This window comes from Salvelinus fontinalis, chromosome 18, assembly GCF_029448725.1.
Source record: "Salvelinus fontinalis isolate EN_2023a chromosome 18, ASM2944872v1, whole genome shotgun sequence".
NCBI classification, from domain to species: domain Eukaryota; kingdom Metazoa; phylum Chordata; class Actinopteri; order Salmoniformes; family Salmonidae; genus Salvelinus; species Salvelinus fontinalis.
Window position 1 is genome coordinate 16,616,378 of NC_074682.1, and position 24,596 is coordinate 16,640,973.

The 24,596-nt window shown below is 44.3% G+C and overlaps 1 protein-coding gene across 1 annotated transcript in view; it reads left to right on the forward strand.

Annotated features, from left to right (window-relative positions):
- The window catches only part of LOC129815066 (cadherin-4-like), a 237,993-nt gene that overhangs the window by 145,246 nt on the left and 68,151 nt on the right, over nucleotides 1-24,596 (forward strand). The window contains exons 4-5 of the mRNA XM_055868398.1: nucleotides 13,379-13,605; nucleotides 23,685-23,867. Coding sequence (XP_055724373.1) covers nucleotides 13,379-13,605; nucleotides 23,685-23,867 — 410 coding nt within the window. The remainder of the gene's footprint in view (nucleotides 1-13,378; nucleotides 13,606-23,684; nucleotides 23,868-24,596) is intronic.

Below are 24,596 nucleotides of genomic sequence, written 5' to 3' on the forward strand. Positions count from 1 at the left end.
GTCCAGTTTTAATGCTTCTTTAATCAGGACAACAGTTTTCAGCAGTGCTAACATAATTGAAAAATATTTTTCTAGTGATCAATTAGGCTTTTAAAATGATAAACTTGGATTAGCTAACACAACGTGCCATTGGAACACAGGAGTGATGGTTGCTGATAATGGGCCTATGTATGCATATGTAGATATTCCATAAAAAATCTGCCATTTCTAGCTACAATAGTCATTTACAACATTAACAATGTCTACACTGTATTTCTGATCAATTTGATGTTATTTTAATGGACAAAAAATGTGTTTTTCTTTCAAAAACAAGGACATTTCTAAGTGATCACAAACTTGTATGTTGTTACCTTGTCCCTGGCTGTGACATTGTACATAGTTCTATTTGTTTAGACCATAATCTGGTCCATTTCATTCGGTGTTATGTGTGTGCACGTGCATGACTGCATGTCTTTGTCCACTTTAATGTATACACTACAAGGCTGGCTCTGAATGTAAAAAAACCTTTTCATCGGGTGAAGATCAGTCCGCATCGATTCCTGCTTTTACTTGAACAAAGCTTACCGGTTCAATACCACTGGTTAGAGCGTAATTATCCTTATAATGGCAACGTCTGCAACCGGCTTCCAACAATCTATGTCCATATTGTCTCTGTATATTTGTGGTGCCTACATAAGCACATGTAATGGTTGTTTGTAGACTTGGCATCCTGGGGGGGGGACCTCTTTGTGTGCCCATTAAAGACTGTACCAGGATCATGAGGATAATAATGATACACTGAATCAATGGGCTGACATGTATTGTGAGCATCTAGATGGGAACTCCAAATGACAAAAGGACGTGTGAATCGCAGGGAAATATTACTTTGACATTCATTTACACAAGTGTCATTTTCCTCCACAGACCTGATGCACTTCCGCTGGGAGAGAGTGACACAAAGCAAATTGAGTCCCCTTGATGTAATATCATCAGTAACATCCTTAAGACATAAAAACATACAATGGGGACAGTTGTAGGTAGATGTCAATGACAAGTAGTCAATTTGCTGTAGGTGACTCCAGGTGGCCTTGATCTCCTTGAATGCAGAATACAAACGACTGTCTCTCCTCGTCCAGTCCAGAGCGAGGGGTTTCAAACAAATAGTTGGCCCGTGTCTATGGGTTGCCCTGGGGGACCAGTGGAGGATTAGAGCATAATGGATGAGAGTGAGGGATAATGAAGGAGATCTGTCTTAAGTCTAATCACTGGTTTAAGGAGACATGATCTGGTCAGAGAGAGAGAGAGAGAGAGAGAGAGAGAGGGGGCTGTCTGCCTGGTCTGATTACTCTACTCACAGCCAGTCACTATTCATCAGATACTGCACAGGTACTGTACATCGTAACAGTGATACCCAGTAGATATTCTACAGCTCAACATAGGAACCCACTTCCTAGTACATACTGTAGGTGCTCAGATATTCTACAATTCACTCAAACATCAATATTTTGAGGGGTTAGTGTTGCTGAGGACATAGTCCCACCCATGGCATTGCAATCTGCTATTGCGGTCATGTTAGGTATACCCCACCTGTATGTTGCTGTTGTTTCTAGATTAATGCACCACCGTAGTTGCACACATCATGATTCATCGGTTATGTATTTATTCATTTCCTCTCTACGTTATTTGCCTTTCATTTTAATATGTTCTTCAATGAATACAGACATTTTTGTTTCTCTGTCTCAGTGGGTATTTGTAATGCTAATTAGGCTAATTGTACAAAATCAAATCAAGATGCTGAACACGGCAGCTAAACAATCACCAGGGATGTCTGGGAACACGTCATGCTAATAATCAGAGAGTGAGAAAAGGCTGTTGGGTTTCAGGGAGAGGAGGGGGTTAAGCGCTACGCTAGGAAGAGAGGGATGGAGAGAAAATGAAAGAGAAACACAGAGATGCTGATTACCTTCTAAAGACTGTTCCAGTTCCCCTCCAGGGAGGGAGAAGAGACCATTTTTAGTCTTCTAGTATTTATTAAGCCTGCCTCCAGGGTAATCAGGATTGGCTAAAAATACCCATTGGAGGAGGACTAGACAATAACACTATACACGTTCTAGTCTGTGCTGATGTCTTCCTGATGTCTTCCTTCATGCACATTGGCCAACATCTTTATAGCCAGTAAGGAAAGTTAAATGCTGATTGTACCTTTTTGTACACTGTATCTGCATCTTACGTTTAGAAAGGTGTCGTCACATTGGTGGCTGTTTGCACTACAGATAGTCAACTTTTTATCTGTAAATGTATCTCAGTTCCTCTCTCTGTTTCCCCTGATCACCCCCCCCCCCCCCCCTCCCCCTCCCAGTCTGTTCCTAGTGTATAGCTGATGGCTATGTGATATTATTATATTGTACTTTGAGATAACAGACAGTGTGATGTAGCCTTGAGGTAGTTATGTGCTCTGTCTTCTTAAGGAAGATATTGCTCTGATAAAGCACTTCTCTGTGCTGCTGAATTGAAGGGGAAGCCTTGGAGGCAAGTTCTGTGGGAGTCAGATGAAAGGAATAAAAGAACAGTTCTGTTTGTCCAGTATGCACTGTGTCAGAGGGGAATGCATGTCTTAAGATAGCATTTTAAAGGGACTCTCAGTCCAATCAGGGCAGCTCTTTCCGTTGGTTACTTCCCTAATGCAAATACGATGCCAAATTCACTTGACACAGACTGAAATTAGGGTGGAGTTTGTAAAACCACATTCAGTTATATCTAGTGTTAATTCTCAGTTGTGATGCTCAGTCTGACCTGAGAGCTATACGAGTCTCACAAATGTAGATAATTCATGGATGTAGGATCCAGTGGGTGCAGGTTAATATTGTCATCATGTTCGTTAGGGACTTGGGGGGGTGGGGTGGGGGGGGGGGATAATACTGGTACTACTGTGCATCTATTTTCCTAAGATTCCCTTCTGGTTCTATCTTAATTGGACCATAAATACCAGCGAATGGGATTGATAAACGGTGTGTGTATTTTCAGCAGGTTGGGGTCAGGTTCAAGTTGGATTTTGCAGTGCTTGAAGTTGGTCCAGGCAGAGGTAGATCATTCTTTTGAACTGTCGGGCTGGGTGTGGGGCATCAGTAGTTCTTAGCATAACCTTGAAGATGTCACTAATGCGCCTGATGGATAGTGTGTGTATGGGCCCAGGAGACACACTGACGCCCCCTAGCTGTGGATGGCTCATAAGAGACAACACACACAAACACACGCACGCACACACACACACACACACACACACACACACACACACACACACACACACACACACACACACACACACACAAACACAATCACACACACACACACACACACACACAAACACAATCACACACTCAGAAAGCTCCCTGGGCTGGATGGAGGTGTATAAATCACATTGACGCTTCGCACTGTGATCTGTGACCCAGTCTTTTAATTGCATCCGTTCTGCCTTCCTCCCATACTCATTCTTTACCTCGTTCCCCGAATTCCGTCCAGCCGTACCCATGAGAGGCTCTAATGCAGAGATAAGAGAGGAGACTAGATCTGTGGACCTTTACCACTCTACCCGCGGGCCCGGTGAAGACACCTCCTGATAGGCCGGCAGCACAGACTGAACGGACTCTGCTGAAACACACTTTGATTAATGACACCGTCTGTGTCCACTCAGGCACTGTGTCAATCCTGACACTCAGTATGGTGACACAATGGTTCTGGTGCCTTCATAGAACACTCTGGAATCTTGCCAATATGAATAACATGTTCGATTGGGAGCAATATGGGATATGATCTCAGATGCTTTAAACTTTCTGTCTGCTCTCTACATTCCATTTCTGTTAAAGGTGCTGTTGACAGAAAGTTCTGGTTATATCACATACTGTACATCTCCCATAACAATACTGCACTCAAGCATACACACACATACATACATATACACACACATACATACACAGGTACATACATACATACACAGGTACATACATACATACATACATACATATACACATACATACATACATATACACATACATACATACATACATACATATACACATACATACATACATATACACACACATACATACACAGATACATACATACATACATACATACATACATACATACATACATACATACATACATACATACATACATACATACATACATACATACATGCACACACATATCAGCTTGCCAAAGCTCTTGAGTCACAGTTGGTTCCATTGTCATGGGCAGAGCTGTCAGAGGGGAAAGTGTGAGCTTTTAGTTAAGCAATAGGGAACGAGAGGCAGAGGAATTTATTTCATTTCCTAAGGCAACGCAAAACACTTTGAGAAAAGTCACATTGCAAAGGTACCTGCAGTGCCTAAACACAGCAGCATGTAAATGGAGGGATTTAACCTCCCCTTTAGCACAATACATCATTCTGATCAAAGTAGATCCAGATGGATTCAACTCTGGTGGGTTGTAGAAGGGAGGCGAAGGATCTAGAAACATTATTTCATGAGATGCATTCTTCAGGATGCACCAACTCTGCCATCAAACACAGTGCCAAACACTGCGGGAGGACAGATAGATATGTTGTGTCTCCAGCCATGCACTTTCCCTCTTCAAGTCTGACCATACTAAGTGCTGTAGCTCCAGTACAAGCCTGATGGTGTTAACCTGCAACTCCGCCCTCCCAGTTCTACTAATCCCACTACTGTTAATGTGTTGCATTGGTCACAGTGTGTCTGATTTATCACCAGGCCCTGTGTTGTTCTCCTTCTCCTCTGTTCTCAGCCAGTCAAACACTGTTATTTGCACATTTAGTGGGAGGCGCTGATTGGCCTGTTGGGTTGAAGGAAGCGGCAGGGTGGCAGTCGAAATGTTAACTTAGCTCCGCTCCACCGCCGAGATAAACACAGCCCAAACAAAGGAGCGCAAGGCTGGATCTGAGGCTTTTCTCAGGCCTTCTCTATACCCCTCAGACACCAGAACATGCCATGGTTGGCTCAACTAGGGCTGCAACCTGGGACTACCGTCTGGCTGCAGCATCACACTGGTCTCACCCTGCTTCCTGTGTGACCCTGGTTTACCATCTAACATCTGAAGGACTGGGAGACACAGGAAGGATCCTGTTACATCTCTGGGATAAGATGCCCTCTAGTACATTGCGATGGAAAGGGACCCTGCTTTACCATCTAACATCTGAAGGACTGGGAGACACAGGAAGGATCCTGTTACATCTCTGGGATAAGATGCCCTCTAGTACATTGAGATGGAAAGGGACCTATTTGTGTGTTAGTGGTTGGGTGTGAGCTGTGAAGAGAGAATCTAACGTAGCTGCCGTTTGTGGCTGGCTAATGCCTTTGTCCTGCCAGCCTGTTTGCATTAAAGCATGTCTGAGCGGCAGTGACAGTCAGTCTGTGGGGAAAAGGAGAGGAGGATAGGGGGATGTGGGGTTAATTATGTAGGCGAGGGATAGGAGAGGGAGATGTGGCTAAGAGAAGGGAATAGGAGAGGAGAAAAAAGCGAGGGAGGGTATAGCAGAATGCAGCAGAGTGGATGAGGGAGAGGGAGGACAGGGAAGGTTGTGTTGAGGTGAAAACAAACACACAACAGCAGCCTGAGCAGTGTTAGCACATGCCACTAACATTATGTACGTCTAATATGATGTATGTCTAATATTATGTACATCTAATATTATGTACATCTATTAATTACATCTAATATTATGTACATCTAATATGTACATCTAACATTATGTACGTCTAACATTATGTACGTCTAATATTATGTACATATGTACATCTAATATTATGTATGTCTAATATTATGTATATCTAATATTATGTACATCCATTATGTACGTCTAATAGTATGTACATCTATTATGTACGTCTAATATTAAGTACATATATTATGTACGTCTAATATTAAGTACATATATTATGTATGTCTAAAATTCAAAATGCACATTTGTGGCCTGCTGGAGGTCATTTTGCAGGGCTCTGGCAGTGCACCTCCTTGCACTAAGGCGGAGGTAGCGGTCCTTCTACTTGGTTGTTGCCCTCCTACGGCTTCCTCCACGTCTCCTGATGTACTGGCCTGTCTCCTGGTAGCGCCTGCATGCTCTGGACACTACGCAGACAGACACAGCAAACCTTTTTGCCACAGTTCGCATTGATGTGCCATCCTGGATGAACTGCACTACCTGAGCCACTTGTGTGGGTTTTAGACTCCGTCTCATGCTACCACTAGAGTGAGAGCACCGCCAGCATTCAAAAGTGACCAAAACATCAGCCAGGAAGCATAGGAACTGAGAAGTGGTCTGTGGTCACCACCTGCAGAATCACTCCTGTTTTGGGGGGTGTCTTGCTAATTGCCTATAATTTCCACCTTTTGTCTATTCCATTTGCACAACAGCATGTGAAATTTATTGTCAATCAGTGTTGCTTCCTAAGTGGACAGTTTGATTTTACAGAAGTGTGATTGACTTGGAGTTACATTGTGTTGTTTAAGTGTTCCCTTTATTTTTTTGAGCAGTGTATTATGTACGTCTAATATTATGTACATCTATTATGTACATCTAATATTATGTACATCTATTATGTACATCTAATATAATGTACATCTATTATGTACATCTAATATAATGTAAGTCTAATATTATGTACATCTATTATGTACATCTAATATTATGTACGTCTAATATTTTGTACGTCTATGTACGTCTAATATGATGTACGTCTAATATTATGTACATCTAATAGTATGTGCATTTAATGTTATGTACATCTAATATTATGTACGTCTAATATTATGTACATATATTATGCACGTCTAATATTATGTACATATATTATGTACGTCTAATATTATGTACATATATTATGTACGTCTAACATTATGTACGTCTAACATTATGTACATATATAATGTATGTCTAATATTATGTACATATATTATGTACGTCTAACATTATGTACATATACTATGTATGTCTAATATTATGTACATATATTATGTACGTCTAATATTATGTACGTCTAATATTATGTATATACATGATGTACGTCTAACATTATGTACGTCTAACATTATGTACATATATTATGTACGTCTAATATTATGTACGTCTAATATTATGTACATATATGATGTACGTCTAACATTATGTACATATATTATGTACGTCTAACATTATGTACATCTAACATTATGTACGTCTAACATTATGTACGTCTAACATTATGTACGTCTAATATTATGTACGTCTAATATTATGTACATATATGATGTATGTCTAACATTATGTACATATATTATGTACGTCTAATATTATGTACGTCTAATATTATGTACATATATTATGTACGTCTAATATTATGTACGTCTAACATTATGTACATATATTATGTACGTCTAACATTATGTACGTCTAACATTATGTACGTCTAATATTATGTACATATATTATGTACGTCTAATATTATGTACATATATTATCTACGTCTAATATTATGTACATATATTATGTACGTCTAACATTGTGTACGTCTAACATTATGTACGTCTAACATTATGTACGTCTAATATTATGTACGTCTAATATTATGTACGTCTAATATTATGTACGTCTAACATTATGTATGTCTAATATTATGTACATCTAACATTATGTACATATAATATTATGTACATATAATATTATGTACATATAATATTATGTACATCTGACATTATGTACATCTAATATTATGTACGTCTAATATTCCATACAGGGGCAGAAGAAAAAAAAAGTCCATTAAAATAACATCAAATTGATCAGAAATACAGTGTAGACATTGTTAATGTTGTAAATGACTATTGCAGCTGGAAATGGCAGATTTTTAATGGAATATCTACGTAGGAGTACAGAGGCCCATTATCACCAACCATAACTCCTGTGTTCTAGTGGCACGTTGTGTTAGCTAATCCAAGTTTATCATTTTAAAAGGCTAATTGATCATTAGAAAGCCATTTTGCAATTATGTTAGCACAGCTGAAAACTGTTGTCCTGATTTAAAGAAGCAATAAAACGGGCCTTCTTTAGACTATTTGAGTATCTGGAGCATCAGCATTTGTTTGTTTGATTACAGGCTCAAAATGGCCAGAAACAAAGTACTTTCTTCTGAAACTCAACAGTCTATTCTTATTCTGAGAAATGAAGGCTATTCCATGCGAGAAAGATGAGTGGGAGGCCCTGGTGCACAACTGAGCAAGAGGACAAGTACAATAGTGTCTAGTTTGAGAAACAGACACTCTACAAGTCCTCAACTGGCAGAAACCAGTCTCAACGTCAACAGTGAAGAGGCAACTCCAGGATGCTGGTTTTCTAGGCAGAGTTACAAAGAAAAAGCAATATCTCAGACTGGCCAATAAAATAAAAATTTTAAGATGGGCAAAAGGCCAGCATCACGGAGTCGCTTCTTCACCGTTGATGTTGAGACTGGTGATTTGTGGTTACAGTTTAATGAAGCTGCCAGTTGAGGACTTGTGAGGCGTCTGTTTCTCAAACTAGACATTCTAATGTACTTGTCCTCTTGCTCAGTTGTGCACCGGGGCCTCCCATTCCTCTTTCTATTCTGGTTAGTGCCAGTTTGCGCTGTTCTGTGAAGGGAGTAGTACACAGCGTTGTACGAGATCTTTAGTTTCTTGGCAATTTCTCGCATGGAAAGCCTTCATTTCTCAGAACAAGAATCGACTGACGAGTTTCAGAATAAAGTTATTTGTTTCTGGTCATTTTGAGCCTGTAATCGAAACCACAAATGTTGACGCTCCAGATACTCAACTAGTCTAAAGAAGGCCAGTTTCCTCTTTAACAGTTTTCAGCTGTGCTAACATATTTGCAAAGTGGTTTTCTAATTATCAATTAGCCTTTTATAATGATCAACTTGAGTTAGCTAACACAACGTGCCATTGGAACACAGGAGTGATGGTTGCTTTGAAAACAAGGACATTTCTAAGGGACCCCAAACCTTTGAACGGTAGTGTATATCAGGTAGTGCATAACAGTGTTTCAGTGTGGTATAGAACGGATTGCTCCACAGAGCGTGACTGCCATTGTCAGTGGTGACAGACTACTCCAGAGGTCAGGGGGGTTTGGGGGGTCACGGCTGCCTGCGCCCTCTGTCCTGTCCTGCCGTTGTGACACACTGGCCGCTCTGTCTGTCGGACAGAATGTTCAGTGCCGGTACACACCGTGAGCATCAGAGCAGAATGGCACTGCCCCCGCAGCACCAGCCCTCCATACCCTGCCAAACGTCCTAGTCTATGTGAAGACACACACACACACACAAATATACATGTAGATGCTGCACTGTGCCCAGGAGTTATACTTGGCGCCAACCCAATGAACCTCTACACGCTCACATGTGCGTGCGAACACGTCCAAATCTGAGCAGACCGTGGCTCAATAGCCCTAAAGGCCCTGCTCCATCGACCCGAGCCAAACGTAGCCAGTGCAGGTGGAGCCTGTCAAGTGTGAGGTGACTGGTGGAGACTTGGACATACACCATGATGTCTACCGGGGCTTAGCGGAGCAGCAACCATGGCGATGCCCTTCGTCCTCAGATGCATACTGTACTGTACATGTCATACTGATAGAGAAGAACAACCCTGACAGCAGCCAGCTGGGAACTCACTGAGATCAACATCAAAGCACCAGGTGCATACAGTAGGCCCTACATACTGAGATAACAGAGCCCTGCAGAATGGGCAGACATGGACTATGGTATATCTCATCTCGTTGGCTTTTATGCTGTTGTATAGGTTCCACACAGTGAGTTCATGCCCCTCAGCTTCTGGCTAAGTCATTCTCCCTCTTTAATCAGATTAACAGTGTGCGTGATAAAGTGGGGCCGGAGGCAGCATTGATTAAACCTGAGGGACGGCAGGGTTTTAATAAAGGCAGCTCCGGCCTCTGGAGAGCATGGGGTTCACTGACCTTCAGGGACGTCTGCTGAGAAAACAAACACTTGAGTCCTGTCTTCATTCATTCTGAACGTGAACGCTCTGAAAGGTTTTAAAGCACACCTGGCAGCAGCTCAATTCACACCTTGGCTAGGCCAGCCACAGATGCTTTTGCCTCTCATGCACCAACTCTCTCTCCCCTCCTCTTTCTCTCTCCTCTCTATCTCTTTCTCTCTCCCCTCCTCTCTATCTCTTTCTCTCTCCCCTCCTCTCTATTTCTCTCTCCCCTCTTTCTCTCTCCCCTCTTTCTCTCTCCCCTCCTCTCTCCTCCTCTTTCTCTCTCCCCTCCTCTCTATCTCTCTCTCTCTCCCCTCCTCTCTCCCCTCCTCTCTCCTCCTCTTTCTCTCTCCCCTCCTCTCTATCTCTCTCTCTCTCCCCTCCTCTCTATCTCTCTCTCCCCTCTTTCTCTCTCTCCCCCTCTCTCTCTCCCTCTCCCCCCTCCTCACTCTCCCCACCCTCTCTCTCTCCACTCCTCTCGCTCGCTTTCTCTCTCTCTTTCTCTTTCTCTCCCCCCTCCCCACTCTCCCCATCCTCTCTCTCTTGCTCCATTACTCTCTCTCTATCTTTCTCTCTCCTCATCTTTCTCTCTCTCCTCCTCCCTCTCTCTCTCACTCTTTGTCTCTCAAGCTCACTTTTTTCACTGTTTTATTTCTCTCATCATCCTTTTATCTCTTTTCCCCCCACAGCTTGATGTATTAGTAAATTAGCACTGTCTCCACTATGGTGTGATGGCATGAGGCGCATTGGTGGTTATTCCATTGTATCTGACTGTGTTCCAGATCTGTTACACTGTACCTGGATTATTTCCGTCACAGTTGAATGGATGGTATTTGTAGCGTTCCCTGCTAACTGGATGTGTCAGTAAACACAGCGTGTCCCCTCCTCTCTGGTATGTCAGCAGGTGGGCAGAGAGCTGGCCCAGTGCCCTCAGAGACCAAGCCTGCCTGTCACAACGACACGCCACAGCGCCACCGCCAAGGCCATGCGTGTGTTCCCATGCCAACCACCCCGCTGTCACAGGGGCACAGGGCCACGGGTACAGACGTGCCCTCAGAACCCTGTGCCTTTTCTTATACTAGCGCACACACACAGCCTCAGAACACACACCCCTACAGTGAGCCTCACAAGTCACACGCCACAAGAAACTCGCTTAAATGACAACATTTAGTCTGTTCTGTTTAAGCACATTGCATCCATTGGCACAATACAGCCTGTTCTTTGCTGTGGCACCAAACTGGTTGTTTTTCACATAGAACCATGTTGTTTCTGTCTGAGTGTTACTGCAAACTGTGAGACGTTGCTCATGACTGATCTTACATTTGAAACCTCAAAATAGTGAAGGAGTGAACAGTTAATCATTTCTTGGTTGGATATGAATTTCTCCACATGGAAGAGACTTGCTGTGCTCTGCATAGCTTCCTTCCAGGGTAGAGAAGGTGGATTGGATTATGTTTGTCTGTTACTGTAAGATTGATGCACACATTGTCAAAATGATGTTTGCCGTTCCTCCATTACACGTACAATTACTCTCTGGGTGAAATAGCAGCCTAATTTGTGTGATGGGTGCCGCAGTTGTTTAAAATATTTTGTGCTGTATTAGTCTGTTGTTTGGTGCATCTTTTGACAGGAAGCTGGGCGATAAATTGGATAGATGGCTTGATAAAAACCTTGTTGTGCAGAATCCTTCACGGTGGATTTAGAAAAATGACATCTCCCCAGCTCATAACAGACGATTTGTTCCCTGGGTGATTTATGAAATCAATGTGTCTTGTTATCAGCAGCAGGAGTGTGACTGAGAGATAAGATCGGTGCACAGCCTTTTTAAACATAAGGAGAAGGGGATGGAAGCTGTGTGCGCCCTGTGTGTGCGCCCTGTGTGTGCGCCCTGTGTGTGCGCCCTGTGTGTGCGCCCTGTGTGTGCGCCCTGTGTGTGCACGTATATTTTTCCTATATGATAACTTGAGATAACCCTGCAACAACGCAGCACTAGGACTGAGTAGGGAAATACAACAGAAAATGAAATGTCTAAATTGATTCATCCAGAGTCCACAGTTTCTAAAATGCTGCTTATTATCCCCAGCAATGTGCAGACATCATAATGATCATAAAAGCCATTCCACCAGGAGTAATGTTACAGTAGTAAATAAAGACAACCAGTTATTTGGCCCAACAGTAATTATAAGTCAGAGCCTGGTTAACCTTGGTGATTTACAGACACTTAATTCCCTTCTTAAGACCTTGTTATTGCATTTATTGTGTGTGTATGTGTGCGTGTCTTTTCTGTTGGTGTTATATCAGTTACTTCGGCAGCGTTCACACCTCCATTCTCAGACAAAGTGCTACAGATTGGTCATACCATACGATGAATGCTGCTGTGAGACCCGGTTTCTTTTCCTGCTTGCTTCTTATCCCTCTCTGGGCTCCACTAAACAGACCTGGGCTCTAGAAGCATCCCTCAGGTGTCAGTGATGGCACCATCTGCTAACTAGAGTCGCCTAGACATTCGTCAGTGGCACGGCCACAGGAGAGAATGTTTTCATTCCCTCCATCTCTGACAAGCCACTACCCACATGACTCACTCTGTTGGGACACTTGGCGATGACAGAATGCTTCAGCACTCAATTCTGGAGGTGGCATATGCCAAGTCCGTGTGAGCAGCAACAACTTGTTGAAAAGTAAAGATACTTGACATTAATGTCCGAGTGTTTTGCCTGAAATTCTCAAATCTAAAATAAAGTATAAAACCTTTGATTATTCCTCTGAATGAAAAGATAAGGTATTGATAGTGAATGTTCAGTCTGCATAGCTTTGGAGTTTTCCCTCAGATTTGATGTGGTTGAGCTGGCAACTTGATGTCATCTGTCATTGCAGTGTCTATATCAAAGTGCTGCATGGCATCTCCACCCCTTCTCTCCCTCTCTCTCTCTCTCTCTCTCTCTCTCTCTCTCTCTCTCTCTCTCTCTCTCTCTCTCTCTCTCTCTCTCTTTCTCTCTCGGAATCAGTGGAGGCTGGCGGGAGGAGCTATTGCTCATTGTAATTGCTTGAATGGGGAAACTTGACTGAGAGACAAAGCGCTTCAGAGTGTGCTGCACTAATTTGACATAGCTTCCATGTACCCCTGTCTCTCCTCAAAAACGCAAGGAAATAAGGATTTGTTTCATACATCTATTTTGGTTTCGCTGGAGATTAAAAGTTGCCTTCACCTCAGAGGACAAGATGAGGAGAGATGTGTCTTTAGGGAGGTGGAAAAGCTATGCCAGTATTTCACAGCAGTCACGTCACCAGATTTGTCACCTCATCCTCTTTCTCTTTATCCCTACCTACCTCCCTCTCTCTCTCGCTCCCTCTCTCTCTCTGTCTCTCTCTCTCTGTGTCTCTCTAGTGAAGTTTGATGACTGTCAGCACAGCAAGGCTGTGGACTTCGAGAGCAGTGACCCTAACTTCAGTGTGCGTCCTGACGGCTCGGTGTACGTGGAGCAGGAGGTGGCCAACCTGTCTGAACCAGTCCAGTTCATGGTGACCGCCCGCGGAGGTCATGACCCTCATATCTGGGAGACCACGGTCAAGCTGGCCTTGGCTGGCCACCCGCCTTCTGTTCCTGTGAGTCAGGTAAACATATATACACTGCTAAAGTTATAAAGTTTGCCTTAGGTATAGACACACCAACACACCCCTGCTACTGACAGACTGTACTGAACCTCAGTTGTACAATTGCATGGAGACACGTACATTATTTATACACTTGAAAACCTCTAGCCTCTCAGGTAAGATCAGTTTTCAATGATCCTCAAGTACATTATATAAAACCACATGTTAGGTTCTGCTTTTCAAATAAGATGTTGAATAGTAGGAGGCTTAATGCTTCCTCCAGGTCATGCTTTTAATCATAGAAAACGTCCAAGAATTGTGTAAAGCAATTGCAGAGCTGGGATTAAAATTCTGCCCACTCCTCCCAGCACAATAATGGAGGGCATGAAATAATTGACATTGATTGAGCTAATGTTCCACTCTGAGGGAGGCATGCAGGAACCAGGTGATGTGGTAACAGCACTTTGTAATTATGTTCCCACGTCGTGGGAGCAAGAGATTCAATAATAGAACAAGAAATAATTATGTTTGAGCAATCAAATGAAAATGTTAAAACCAGTTACATGTTTTAAATTGATACATTTTTGTTGGGAATCGCTTACAACTTATGTTAGGTACTTTCCGGACACTTTTCTTCCCGGCAGCAGTGTGTAATTTTGGTCAGCAGGTGATTCCGAAGTGGAAAATTGCTGGTATCCCCTGTAGAAAAGTTGTCATAAGTAATTTAAATTGTTTCATTAAATGTGTAGCCATGAAAAACTAATTTGTGGAAATGTATAATTCAGGATAAGGGATTTCTCCAACACTAAAATGTTTTCAGAAACAAAAAAAGACATGCAGTAAATGGTCCTACTCCTTCTTTTTCTGGTCTGCTCCATATATTAGAACCCTTTACAACCCTAAACCCATGGCTATTTGATGTCGGTTAGCCACTGTATTTGGTCATACAGACTCTAATTCCAAGAAAAGCTAGGTGAATGGTTACTGAAGGGTAGAGAGAGAGCATGTATGTGTGCTTGTCCTTCCTGCTGGCATTAGTCTTTCCTCCTCCTACCGTGTGACCCAAACAGCACTGCAGACAGGCAGGGGCTCACGGGACACACGGATGTGGCCTAGAAGAGCCCTGTCCTGTCCTCCTATACAGGGCCCTCCTAATGTCCTGTCCTCCTATACAGGGCCTTCCTAATGTCCTGTCCTCCTATACAGGGCCCTCCTAATGTCCTGTCCTCCTATACAGGGCCCTCCTAATGTCCTGTCCTCCTAGACAGGACCCTCCTAATGTCCTGTCCTCTTATACAGGGCCCTCCTAATGTCCTGTCCTCCTATACAGGGCCCTCCTAATGTCCTGTCCTCCTATACAGGGCCCTCCGAATGTCCTGTCCTCCTAGACAGGACCCTCTTAATGTCCTGTCCTCTTATACAGGGCCATCCTAATGTCCTGTCCTCCTAGACAGGGCCCTCCTAATGTCCTGTCCTCCTAGACAGGACCCTCCTAATGTCCTGTCCTCCTAGACAGGACCCTCCTAATGTCCTGTCCTCTTATACAGGGCCCTCCTAATGTCCTGTCCTTCTAGACAGGACCCTCCTAATGTCCTGTCCTCCTATACAGGGCCCTCCTAATGTCCTGTCCTCTTATACAGGGCCCTCCTAATGTCCTGTCCTCTTATACAGGGCCCTCCAAATGTCCTGTCCTCCTATACAGGACCATCCTAATGTCCTGTCCTCCTAGACAGGACCCTCCTAATGTCCTGTCCTCCTATACAGGGCCCTCCTAATGTCCTGTCCTCTTATACAGGGCCCTCCTAATGTCCTGTCCTCTTATACAGGGCCCTCCTAATGTCCTGTCCTCCTAGACAGGACCCTCCTAATGTCCTGTCCTCCTATACAGGGCCCTCCTAATGTCCTGTCCTCCTATACAGGGCCCTCCTAATGTCCTGTCCTCCTATACAGGGCCCTCCTAATGTCCTGTCCTCCTAGACAGGACCCTCCTAATGTCCTGTCCTCCTAGACAGGGCCCTCCTAATGTCCTGTACTCCTAGACAGGGCCCTCCTAATGTCCTGTCCTCCTAGACAGGGCCCTCCAATTGTCCTGTCCTCACATCCCTGGCCCTCCAATTGTCCTGTCCTCACATCCCTGGCCCTCCTAATGTCCTGTCCTCACATCCCTGGCCCTCCTAATGTCCTGTCCTCACATCCCTGGCCCTCCTAATGTCCTGTCCTCACTTCCCTGGCCCTCCTAATGTCCTGTCCTCACATCCCTGGCCCTCCTAATGTCCTGTCCTCACATCCCTGGCCCTCCTAATGTCCTGTCCTCACACACCTGGCCCTCCTAATGTCCTGTCCTCACATCCCTGGCCCTCCTAATGTCCTGTCTTCACACACCTGGCCCTCCTAATGTCCTGTCCTCACATCCCTGGCCCTCCTAATGTCCTGTCCTCACATCCCTGGCCCTCCTAATGTCCTGTCCTCACATCCCTGGCCCTCCTAATGTCCTGTCCTCACATCCCTGGCCCTCCTAATGTCCTGTCCTCACATCTCTGGCCGTCCTAATGTCCTGTCCTCACATCCATGTTCCTCCTAATGTCCTGTCCTCACATCCCTGGCCCTCCTAATGTCCTGTCCTCACACACCTGGCCCTCCTAATGTCCTGTCCTCACATCCCTGGCCCTCCTAATGTCCTGTCCTCACATCCCTGGCCGTCCTAATGTCCTGTCCTCACATCCCTGTTCCTCCTAATGTCCTGTCCTCACATCCCTGGCCCTCCTAATGTCCTGTCTTCACACACCTGGACCTCCTAATGTCCTGTCCTCACATCCCTGGCCCTCCTAATGTCCTGTCTTCACACACCTGGCCCTCCTAATGTCCTGTCTTCACACACCTGTCCAGGCACGGCGCCAGGATGTTTTTTCTCCTGGGGCTAAGGGGGGGCTTGACCATTTTTTCAACAAAAAAAAAGAAATAGCTATCACAACGTCAGAAATGACATTATTAATATCCTAAGTGCAGCCACAACGAGAAGTGCAATGCATTTAGCCTATGCCTGTTAACTGCGCACCCACTTGTAAAACGAACTGGCTATCATCACAATCTTAGTGATTATATTTCTATTGCAAACAAAAATAACTTGTAGGCCGGCGATATACATGCGTCCTGCTGTGCATTGGTTATAATGTTACGCATGAAATGTCTTATCACAACGTCAGAAATGAAAGGAATAATATCTACACTGCAGCCACATCGAGAAGTGCGTTTACCATATGCCTGTCACCTGTGCACACATGGTGTAAAACGAGCTGGCTATCATCACAATCTTAGCCATTATATTTCAATTGCAAAAATACTTGTAGGCCGACAATATGCATGCGTCTTCTTGTTCCGTCCACATCAGCGAGATTGATTCATGTTCCCACCACCGGACAGGCGCTCTGTCAATAAATATAAGGCCTTTCAGTTACTCACCAAGTGTAGTTTTATAGAAGGACGATGCGTCTGTTGTGGTTCAGTGCAAATTAGTCTATAATCTTCTGGACATCCAGGGCCTTGGTTCTTTCTGTGTGTGTAGACAGGAAGGAAAGGTTGCTGAGTTGAGAGTTTGCCCAGTGTTTCGGTCTGTATATCATGATGCGTGTACTTAGCGTTTCTAGTATCATCTGAGATTGTCTGTGCAACTGTTTTATCGAGTTTTCCTATGACCTGTAAAAGTTCAAGGAAGTTTCCCTGGTTGACAGCCGTGTCGTTTTCTATGTCTCCTCTCTGTGAAAGTCCCTGGTATGCAGTGTAACACAATGACTCCACAACTACTCTCATATACTCTCTGTTCTCTCAGACTAATTTTTGAATGTCCATCACTTAGAGTGTTGCATATTGTTGAGCCAGACTCTTTCTGAATAGTCCACTCATTCCACGCTGTCATTGTATATTTATAATCCACACTAGCATTGTGTGTCTTGAACGAACTTGTCGCCTTCTTCCAGTTCTGGTAGCCATCGTGGGTAAATACCGCCTTCTCTCCGCCATGATTTTCTGGACGTTGAAAGTGGCAGCATGCAAAGCAGAAAGCACGGTCCTTTGAAATAGAATATTCCAGCCATTTGTAATCCTCATACCATCTACGATTGAAGTAGCGATCTTGCTGTCCAACTTTTGTGGCTGGATAACGGCGAAGAAGAAGGCGCCTTGGTTCTTCAACATGTGACTGGCTTAAATCAGAGGGAGAGGTGGCTGTGCTAACAGTGCAGCTAACGGTGGCTGTGGAGCAGCTAGCAGCGACAAACTGCTCTGGTGCTCCCTCACGTCGTGGCTCACGAGTTTCTCTCTCCGACTCATCTTTCTTATCTTCCTCTTCTTCTTTGGCCCCCTCGGAGACAGGGTCTGGATTTTCAATTCCTACCCGCACTCTTCCCTTGATCAGAAAACGGTCCATTGCAACTGGGCGAGATGGGCGACTAGCTATCTAGAAGTTAGCTCACATAACATAGCCTAACGTGCGCGAGCACACACACCAGACTTCCCTCCCTCCCTCCCACCACAAACACACACACACATCATAGGGTACACACCCACGCAGCCAGGGATCTGATTGGGAACAAAATGGCTGGTTATTAACTTTTTCATATTTCTTTATGTAAAAATGTAAAAATACTAAAGCTTGAGGTGGCTTAACTGGGGCTACGCAGATGTGACGGGGCTAAAGCCGTCCTAGCCCCGATGTAGCGCCGTGCATGTCCCTGGCCGTCCTAATGTCCTGTCCTCACATCCCTGTTCCTCCTAATGTCCTGTCCTCACATCCCTGGCCCTCCTAATGTCCTGTCCTCACATCCCTGGCCCTCCTAATGTCCTGTCCTCACATCCCTGGCCCTCCTAATGTCCTGTCCTCACATCCCTGGCCCTCCTAATGTCCTGTCCTCACATCCCTGGCCCTCCTAATGTCCTGTCCTCACATCCCTGGCCCTCCTAATGTCCTGTCCTCACATCCCTGGCCCTCCTAATGTCCTGTCCTCACATCCCTGGCCCTCCTAATGTCCTGTCCTCACATCCCTGGCCCTCCTAATGTCCTGTCCTCACATCCCTGGCCCTCCTAATGTCCTGTCCTCACATCCCTGTTCCTCCTAATGTCCTGTCCTCACATCCCTGGCCCTCCTAATGTCCTGTCCTCACATCCCTCACTCCCTCCTCTGTTTCCTTTGGAGAGGTAAAGCAATTCTCAAAACTCAAATTCACCAACAACAACAAAGCCACTGTGGAACAGCATTCTACCCAACTGTTTTCTCATTTCATTTGGGGATGCTGTTGTTCAATAGCAGGGGTATTCAACTATTACCCTATGAGGTCCAGAGCCTGCTGGTTTTCTGTTCTTCCTGATAATGAATTACACCCACCTGGTGTCCTATGTCTAAATCAGTCACTGCTGAGAGGGGAACAAAGAAAAAACGAAATGAGTGGAACTGGCTTCGAGGTCCAGAGGTGAGTTTGAGGGTTCTGTAGTATTGATTAAAAGATTATTGTATACGGAACGATAATACAGAATTGCTTGCTCCCAGTTTCAAAAATAGATGTCTCCTACTCAGTGAGGAGCAGATTGAGGTTATAAAAGTATTGACTGAAACAGAGGAATGTTGTGAGGGCACAGACATTGAAATGTGTGAAATGCTGTGGCGGAGTTGTGTCATTTGAGCCACTATCTCTGAGTCAATAGTGTTGAAATGGAGAGGGAAGAACAATCAGATTACACCAAAATATAATCAACATGTAATGACAACAGTACAATTTTAAAAGGTGCTTAACCAGCCAAAAGATATTAGGTGATTTAAAAGATAGGCGGCTCCATTACCAGGTAATTGCATATATTACGTTTCAGAGCAGACATATGTACAGGGACTCATTGGACTCCTATTATTATGTTCTATTAATAGTTGGCTTGATTTACCTCTTCCTAGATGAACTGTGCATCGTGCTTGGTATGTGTTGGTGTGTGCATTAGAGCGTATCTATTTATATTGGATGTACATTTATATCTGTGAACATAGTTTGTCTACCTCCTGTTTAAGAGTATGAGGCATTAGTAGTGTCACTCTGGCTGCCAGGTACTCAGGCTATGGTGCCCTACATGTCCACTGAGTCTGTATGCACATACCCCCTGCTAATTTCATGCTGCTCTGCTCTGCCTTCTCCTGCAGCTTAGAGGCAGAGAGTCCGTTATGCACCAGTACACTGAGTCTTACTTTTATCCCCCCTTCACCAGAATACCTGTTTGTGTTAGATTAGAGAGCAGAGACCCATACAGTAGTGGGGAGGGGTTTAGGACCTAGGGTCTTATTGGTCGGTGAGGTGGAAATACAGGGTCTGAGAGTGAGGTCATGATGACTAGTCTATGTTGTGATTGCGGCCCAGTTCTACATCCACAAGAGGAGTGTATCAATAGTCATAGCAGCCTTCTTTAATTCCCTTGATTCTATAAGAGGTCAGATTTGTGATACCTGTCCTCTCTTGATTGTTCTGCCCGTCGCCCCCCCCCCCCCCCCCCGTTCACCACAGACCACTGCTCTGATCAGGCCTCGTCGGTGAGAATAAGCGTGGGAGAATGTCGGAGCGATAGAACAGCTCAAGATCAACAGTGAATGGAGGATGGGAAACAATCACATACTTGATATTGTGTAATTGAAAGGCCCTGTTTAGTGTTGCCTCCTGCTCTTCAGAATGACAACCTCCAGATGTCAGCTCCAGGGCTACGAGGCTGACTGATGCCCCAGCGACATGCAGCCTGGCTGGGAGGAGAGAGCAGCCAGCTGGCCAGCCCGCTAGCTCTGGGCCTAGGGAGCTCCGGGTGGTTCTGGGACTGATTTCACACTCAAAGATCCCTGCTTTTACACGCACGCACGCACACACACACACACACACACACACACACACACACACACACACACACACACACACACACACACACACACACACACACACACACACCTTTCTCACAGCACAAAGAGCCTGTTCCAGTTTCCCGTTTTTTCTTTGTAATTGTGGTGATGTTTGTCATTGTGCCAGCTTCGCAGGGCTATAATTTGCCATGCTGTTTGGAGTGTGAGTCACGTGGACACACTGCAGTGGTATCATCCATAGACAGGCTCTTTGCTCTGTTGTGGCTGCCTGGCACAGCGTTTGGAGGAATGTGGGAGTTTGCCAATGCAACAGCGATCGGATGCATCGACCCCATTATCAGCGGCCCCGATGTCCTGCATTCGTCAGCAGACTACGGTTCTGATAATGATGGCGAGCAGCAGTACTGTGTGAGTTATTCAACAGATATCAGAGGTGCCGATAAGGACTTTATCAGGGAGGGAGCACATGGGGTAGAAACAGAGGTTCTGTGCAGAGGCAGGGAAGCTTTTGAGCATCATGGGTACCATCCTTACTCATCCTCACATATCAGCATCTTTACATATCAACTCCACCCTGTCTGCTTTCTATCAATATAGGATCTCACATTTTATTTCCTTTTTCTCTGTTTTTCTCTTCCCCCTATTTCCTTTCTCTTTGTTTATGTCAAACACACAAATTCACGCATGCACGCGCACATACTACTTCCACCTGCCACCCATGGAAGTACTGGCACTCTCCCATCTCGCACCACTGCCCCTGTGCTGGTACCTGTGAGTGTTGTGGATGAGCGGAGCTGAAGCGAGAGTTATCTTATCTGGGCACCACATCTGGTCCCCTATCCCTCACTCTCTCCCCTCTCTCTCCTGCCCGGCTACCTTCATCACTGCTGCTATCAGGAGGCCTGCTGTAAAGCCCTGTAGTCAAATCCACTAAGCCGTGAAGAATTAAAACAAAGGGGGGGAAATATACAGTATGTTTGCTCTGGTTAAGCTTGCATCTGTGTCTCTGTCTGACAAACCGTATGTGTATGGATAGGCTAACCTGCCCGCCGGTGATTAAAGTTTGAGTTTGGTATGTGCGTGTCCTCTGAGTAGGTTTAACAGAAGGATTTCTGCTTGGATTCAAGTCTACAGCAGCATGCATGTCTCTGTTTGTGGGGAGCAGGAGAAACAGCAGGATCACTGGATTACACAAACACTACCATCTCAGGCATGAGGACACATCAACCCTCACTGGATAGATACCATTTACACTTTCCAGAGGTCTACCAATGTATGCAGTATGTCTTATAAACACATAGGGACAGATTTACAAAGTGTTTACACCAGTGTGCGATGTACCTGTTAACATGAGGAGATAAAACATGAAAGAAAGTCAAATGAGGGATTAAGATTAGGGAAATATGGCAAGGGGTAATGTATACTGAACAAAAATATGAACGCAACATGTAAAGTCGTGGTCCAATGTTTCATGATCTGAAATCAAAGATCCCAGAAATGTTTCATACCCAAAAACCTTATGTCTCTCAAATGTTGTGCAGAAATGTGTTTACATCCCTGTTAATGAGCCTTTCTATGCCAAGATAATCCATCCATCTGACAGGTGTGGAATATCAAGAATCTGATTAAACAGCATGGTCATCCCCCCTTGTGCTGGGGACAGTAAAAGGCCATTCTAAAATGTGGAGTTTTGTCACACAACACACTGCCACAGATGTCTTAAGTTTTGTGGGAGCGTGCAATTATTATTATTTTTTAAATGTAACCTATTTTTAACTAGACAAGTCAGTTAAGAACAAATTCTTATTTACAATGGTGGCCTACTGGGGAACAGTGGGTTAACTGCCTTGTTCAGGGGCAGAACGACACATTTCACCTTGTCAGCTCGGCGGATTTGATCCAGCAACCTTTCGGTTACTGGCCCAACGCTCTAACCACTAGGCTACCTGCCGCCCCAATTGGCATGCTTACTGCAGGAATGTCCACCAGAGCTGTTGCCAGAGAATTTAATGATACTTTCTCTACCATAAGCCACCTCCAACGTCGTTTTAGAGAATTTGTTAGTACGTCCAACCGACCTCACAACCGCAGACCAGGTGTAACCACGCCAGCCCAGGACCTCCACATCCAGCTTCTTCACCTGTGGGATCATCTGAGACCAGCCACCCGGACAGCTGATGAAACTGAGGAGTATTTCTGTCTGTAATAAAGCTCTTTTGTGGTGGAAAACTCATTTTGATTGGCTGGGCCTTGCTCCCCAGTGAGTGTGCTTGGCCTTTGCCCTCCCAGGCCCAACCATAACTGTGCTCCCATCCATGCATGCAAAATCCACAGATTAGGGCCTAATGAATTTAAATTGACTGATTTGCTCATATGATCTGTAACTCAGTAGAATAATTAAAAATGTTGCACGTTGCGTTTATATTTTTGTTCAGTATAATTAAAAACATGTTTATGTTTTCAGTTTTTGTATTTTATTCTCCTCTTTTGTCTAACAGTATTTACATACGTACATGCTCTGGGAAACTAGTCTTTGCTTATAATAGCAGTGAATGGCAATGATCTCACACTGCAGGATCACTGTTGGTCCTCCTAACATTCTGATCTTGCTGTTATTGAAGTGATATTTCATCAATCCCTTTTCATTTGGAGTAAGGCCTCTTTCAGGGGGATGTGTCACGGAATGCGTCACACGGAGCAGCATAGTTCTGAGACTCAGAAGGTCAAGTTGGAGACATCCAACTGTGATTTTTCAGACTGAGAAGGTTTTTGCTGGATAAAGACATAGAAGTCAACCTCTGTGGACTGTGCAGAGGCAATTGGTAAGCTTTCTGCAAGACTAATGCCTGAAATTGATGCTAAGGCTGGGTCCTCTTAGGTGATTAACGCCAAGTGTGTTAAGGTGAAGAGTCAAAAGCGTGGATTATATTTGAATTGGAAATCTTTTTATTTTCATTAATTTTTGTATTATCTTCAATAAACAGTGAATAGGTGTTTTATTCTGTTCCTTGTCATCTGACAAGGTTGATTTTCATGACGGATTAGTCACCTGTACTTTCCATACTCTAGACTTTTAGAAGATGAACAAATAATTAACACACTACAAATAATTGACACACTACTCCTTTCTATTGAGACTTTACATTGTGTAGTTGGCTCTCAAGTTATTGTTGAATACGGTAGGTCAGCCAATGTACAGTATGTGTTGATTTCTTGTCTTTTCAGATTGGAGTGGAGGATATGATTGCAAGGGCCTGGGACTCTAATCCCAGGGTTATCAAGTTTCCACGGAAACATCAAAGAAGCTCTTCTGCCAATGGTCTGAGACGACAGAAGCGAGACTGGGTCATCCCACCAATCAATGTGCCCGAAAACTCTAGAGGACCCTTCCCACAAATGCTTGTCAGAGTGAGTGACAGTTATCACACTTATCAAGAACTACTGATGTGCAGTTAAGTTGAAGTTCTCTTTTTGAAATGTTAAAAAGCTACTGTATATATCATCCTATTCTCAGTTGGTAGTTGCTTATGCCTGTGTTGTAAACTAGAAATTAGTTAATCGTCAATTCTGATAACAACAACTCGATCTTGCTCTGTTTTCGCTCCCGCGGATCATAAGGCTTTTAACTTTTATTTGAGCCAAAGCCGGAGACATCTTCAAGCCAGACATCCCACGTTTGTCTAAGGGTCACTCACCTAGGCAACTGAAGAGAAGGGTAGAATAGATCTCATACAATCACTATGAAGGGCTGAACAGAACACCACACTGGTAGTTTCTATCAAGGACCTTCAGCAGGTAAAGAGAATGATTTGAGTGGTGATGCAGCGCCAAGTGATTGGTCTGGTACGCCTTAAAACTCTACACAGACAGAAACCCAGACAAGAGGATACAGACAGATGGACACACACACAGCGCTGCTTCACCAGTTGTTTAATGAATTTAGGAGTGTTTAGCACACTTTCAGTTGCTTGTGTTTATGTATGCAGCCATGCAGGAGTTGTTTAAATGACGTAAACTAGCTCATTAGACAGCAGGGATTTTACTATAACTGTCTTAGAAGTGACAAACCAACTCCATTCCTGTTGGCATTATATGGCAGCTCTGCCAGTGTGGTTAGTTTTCTGTTAGCTCCATGGT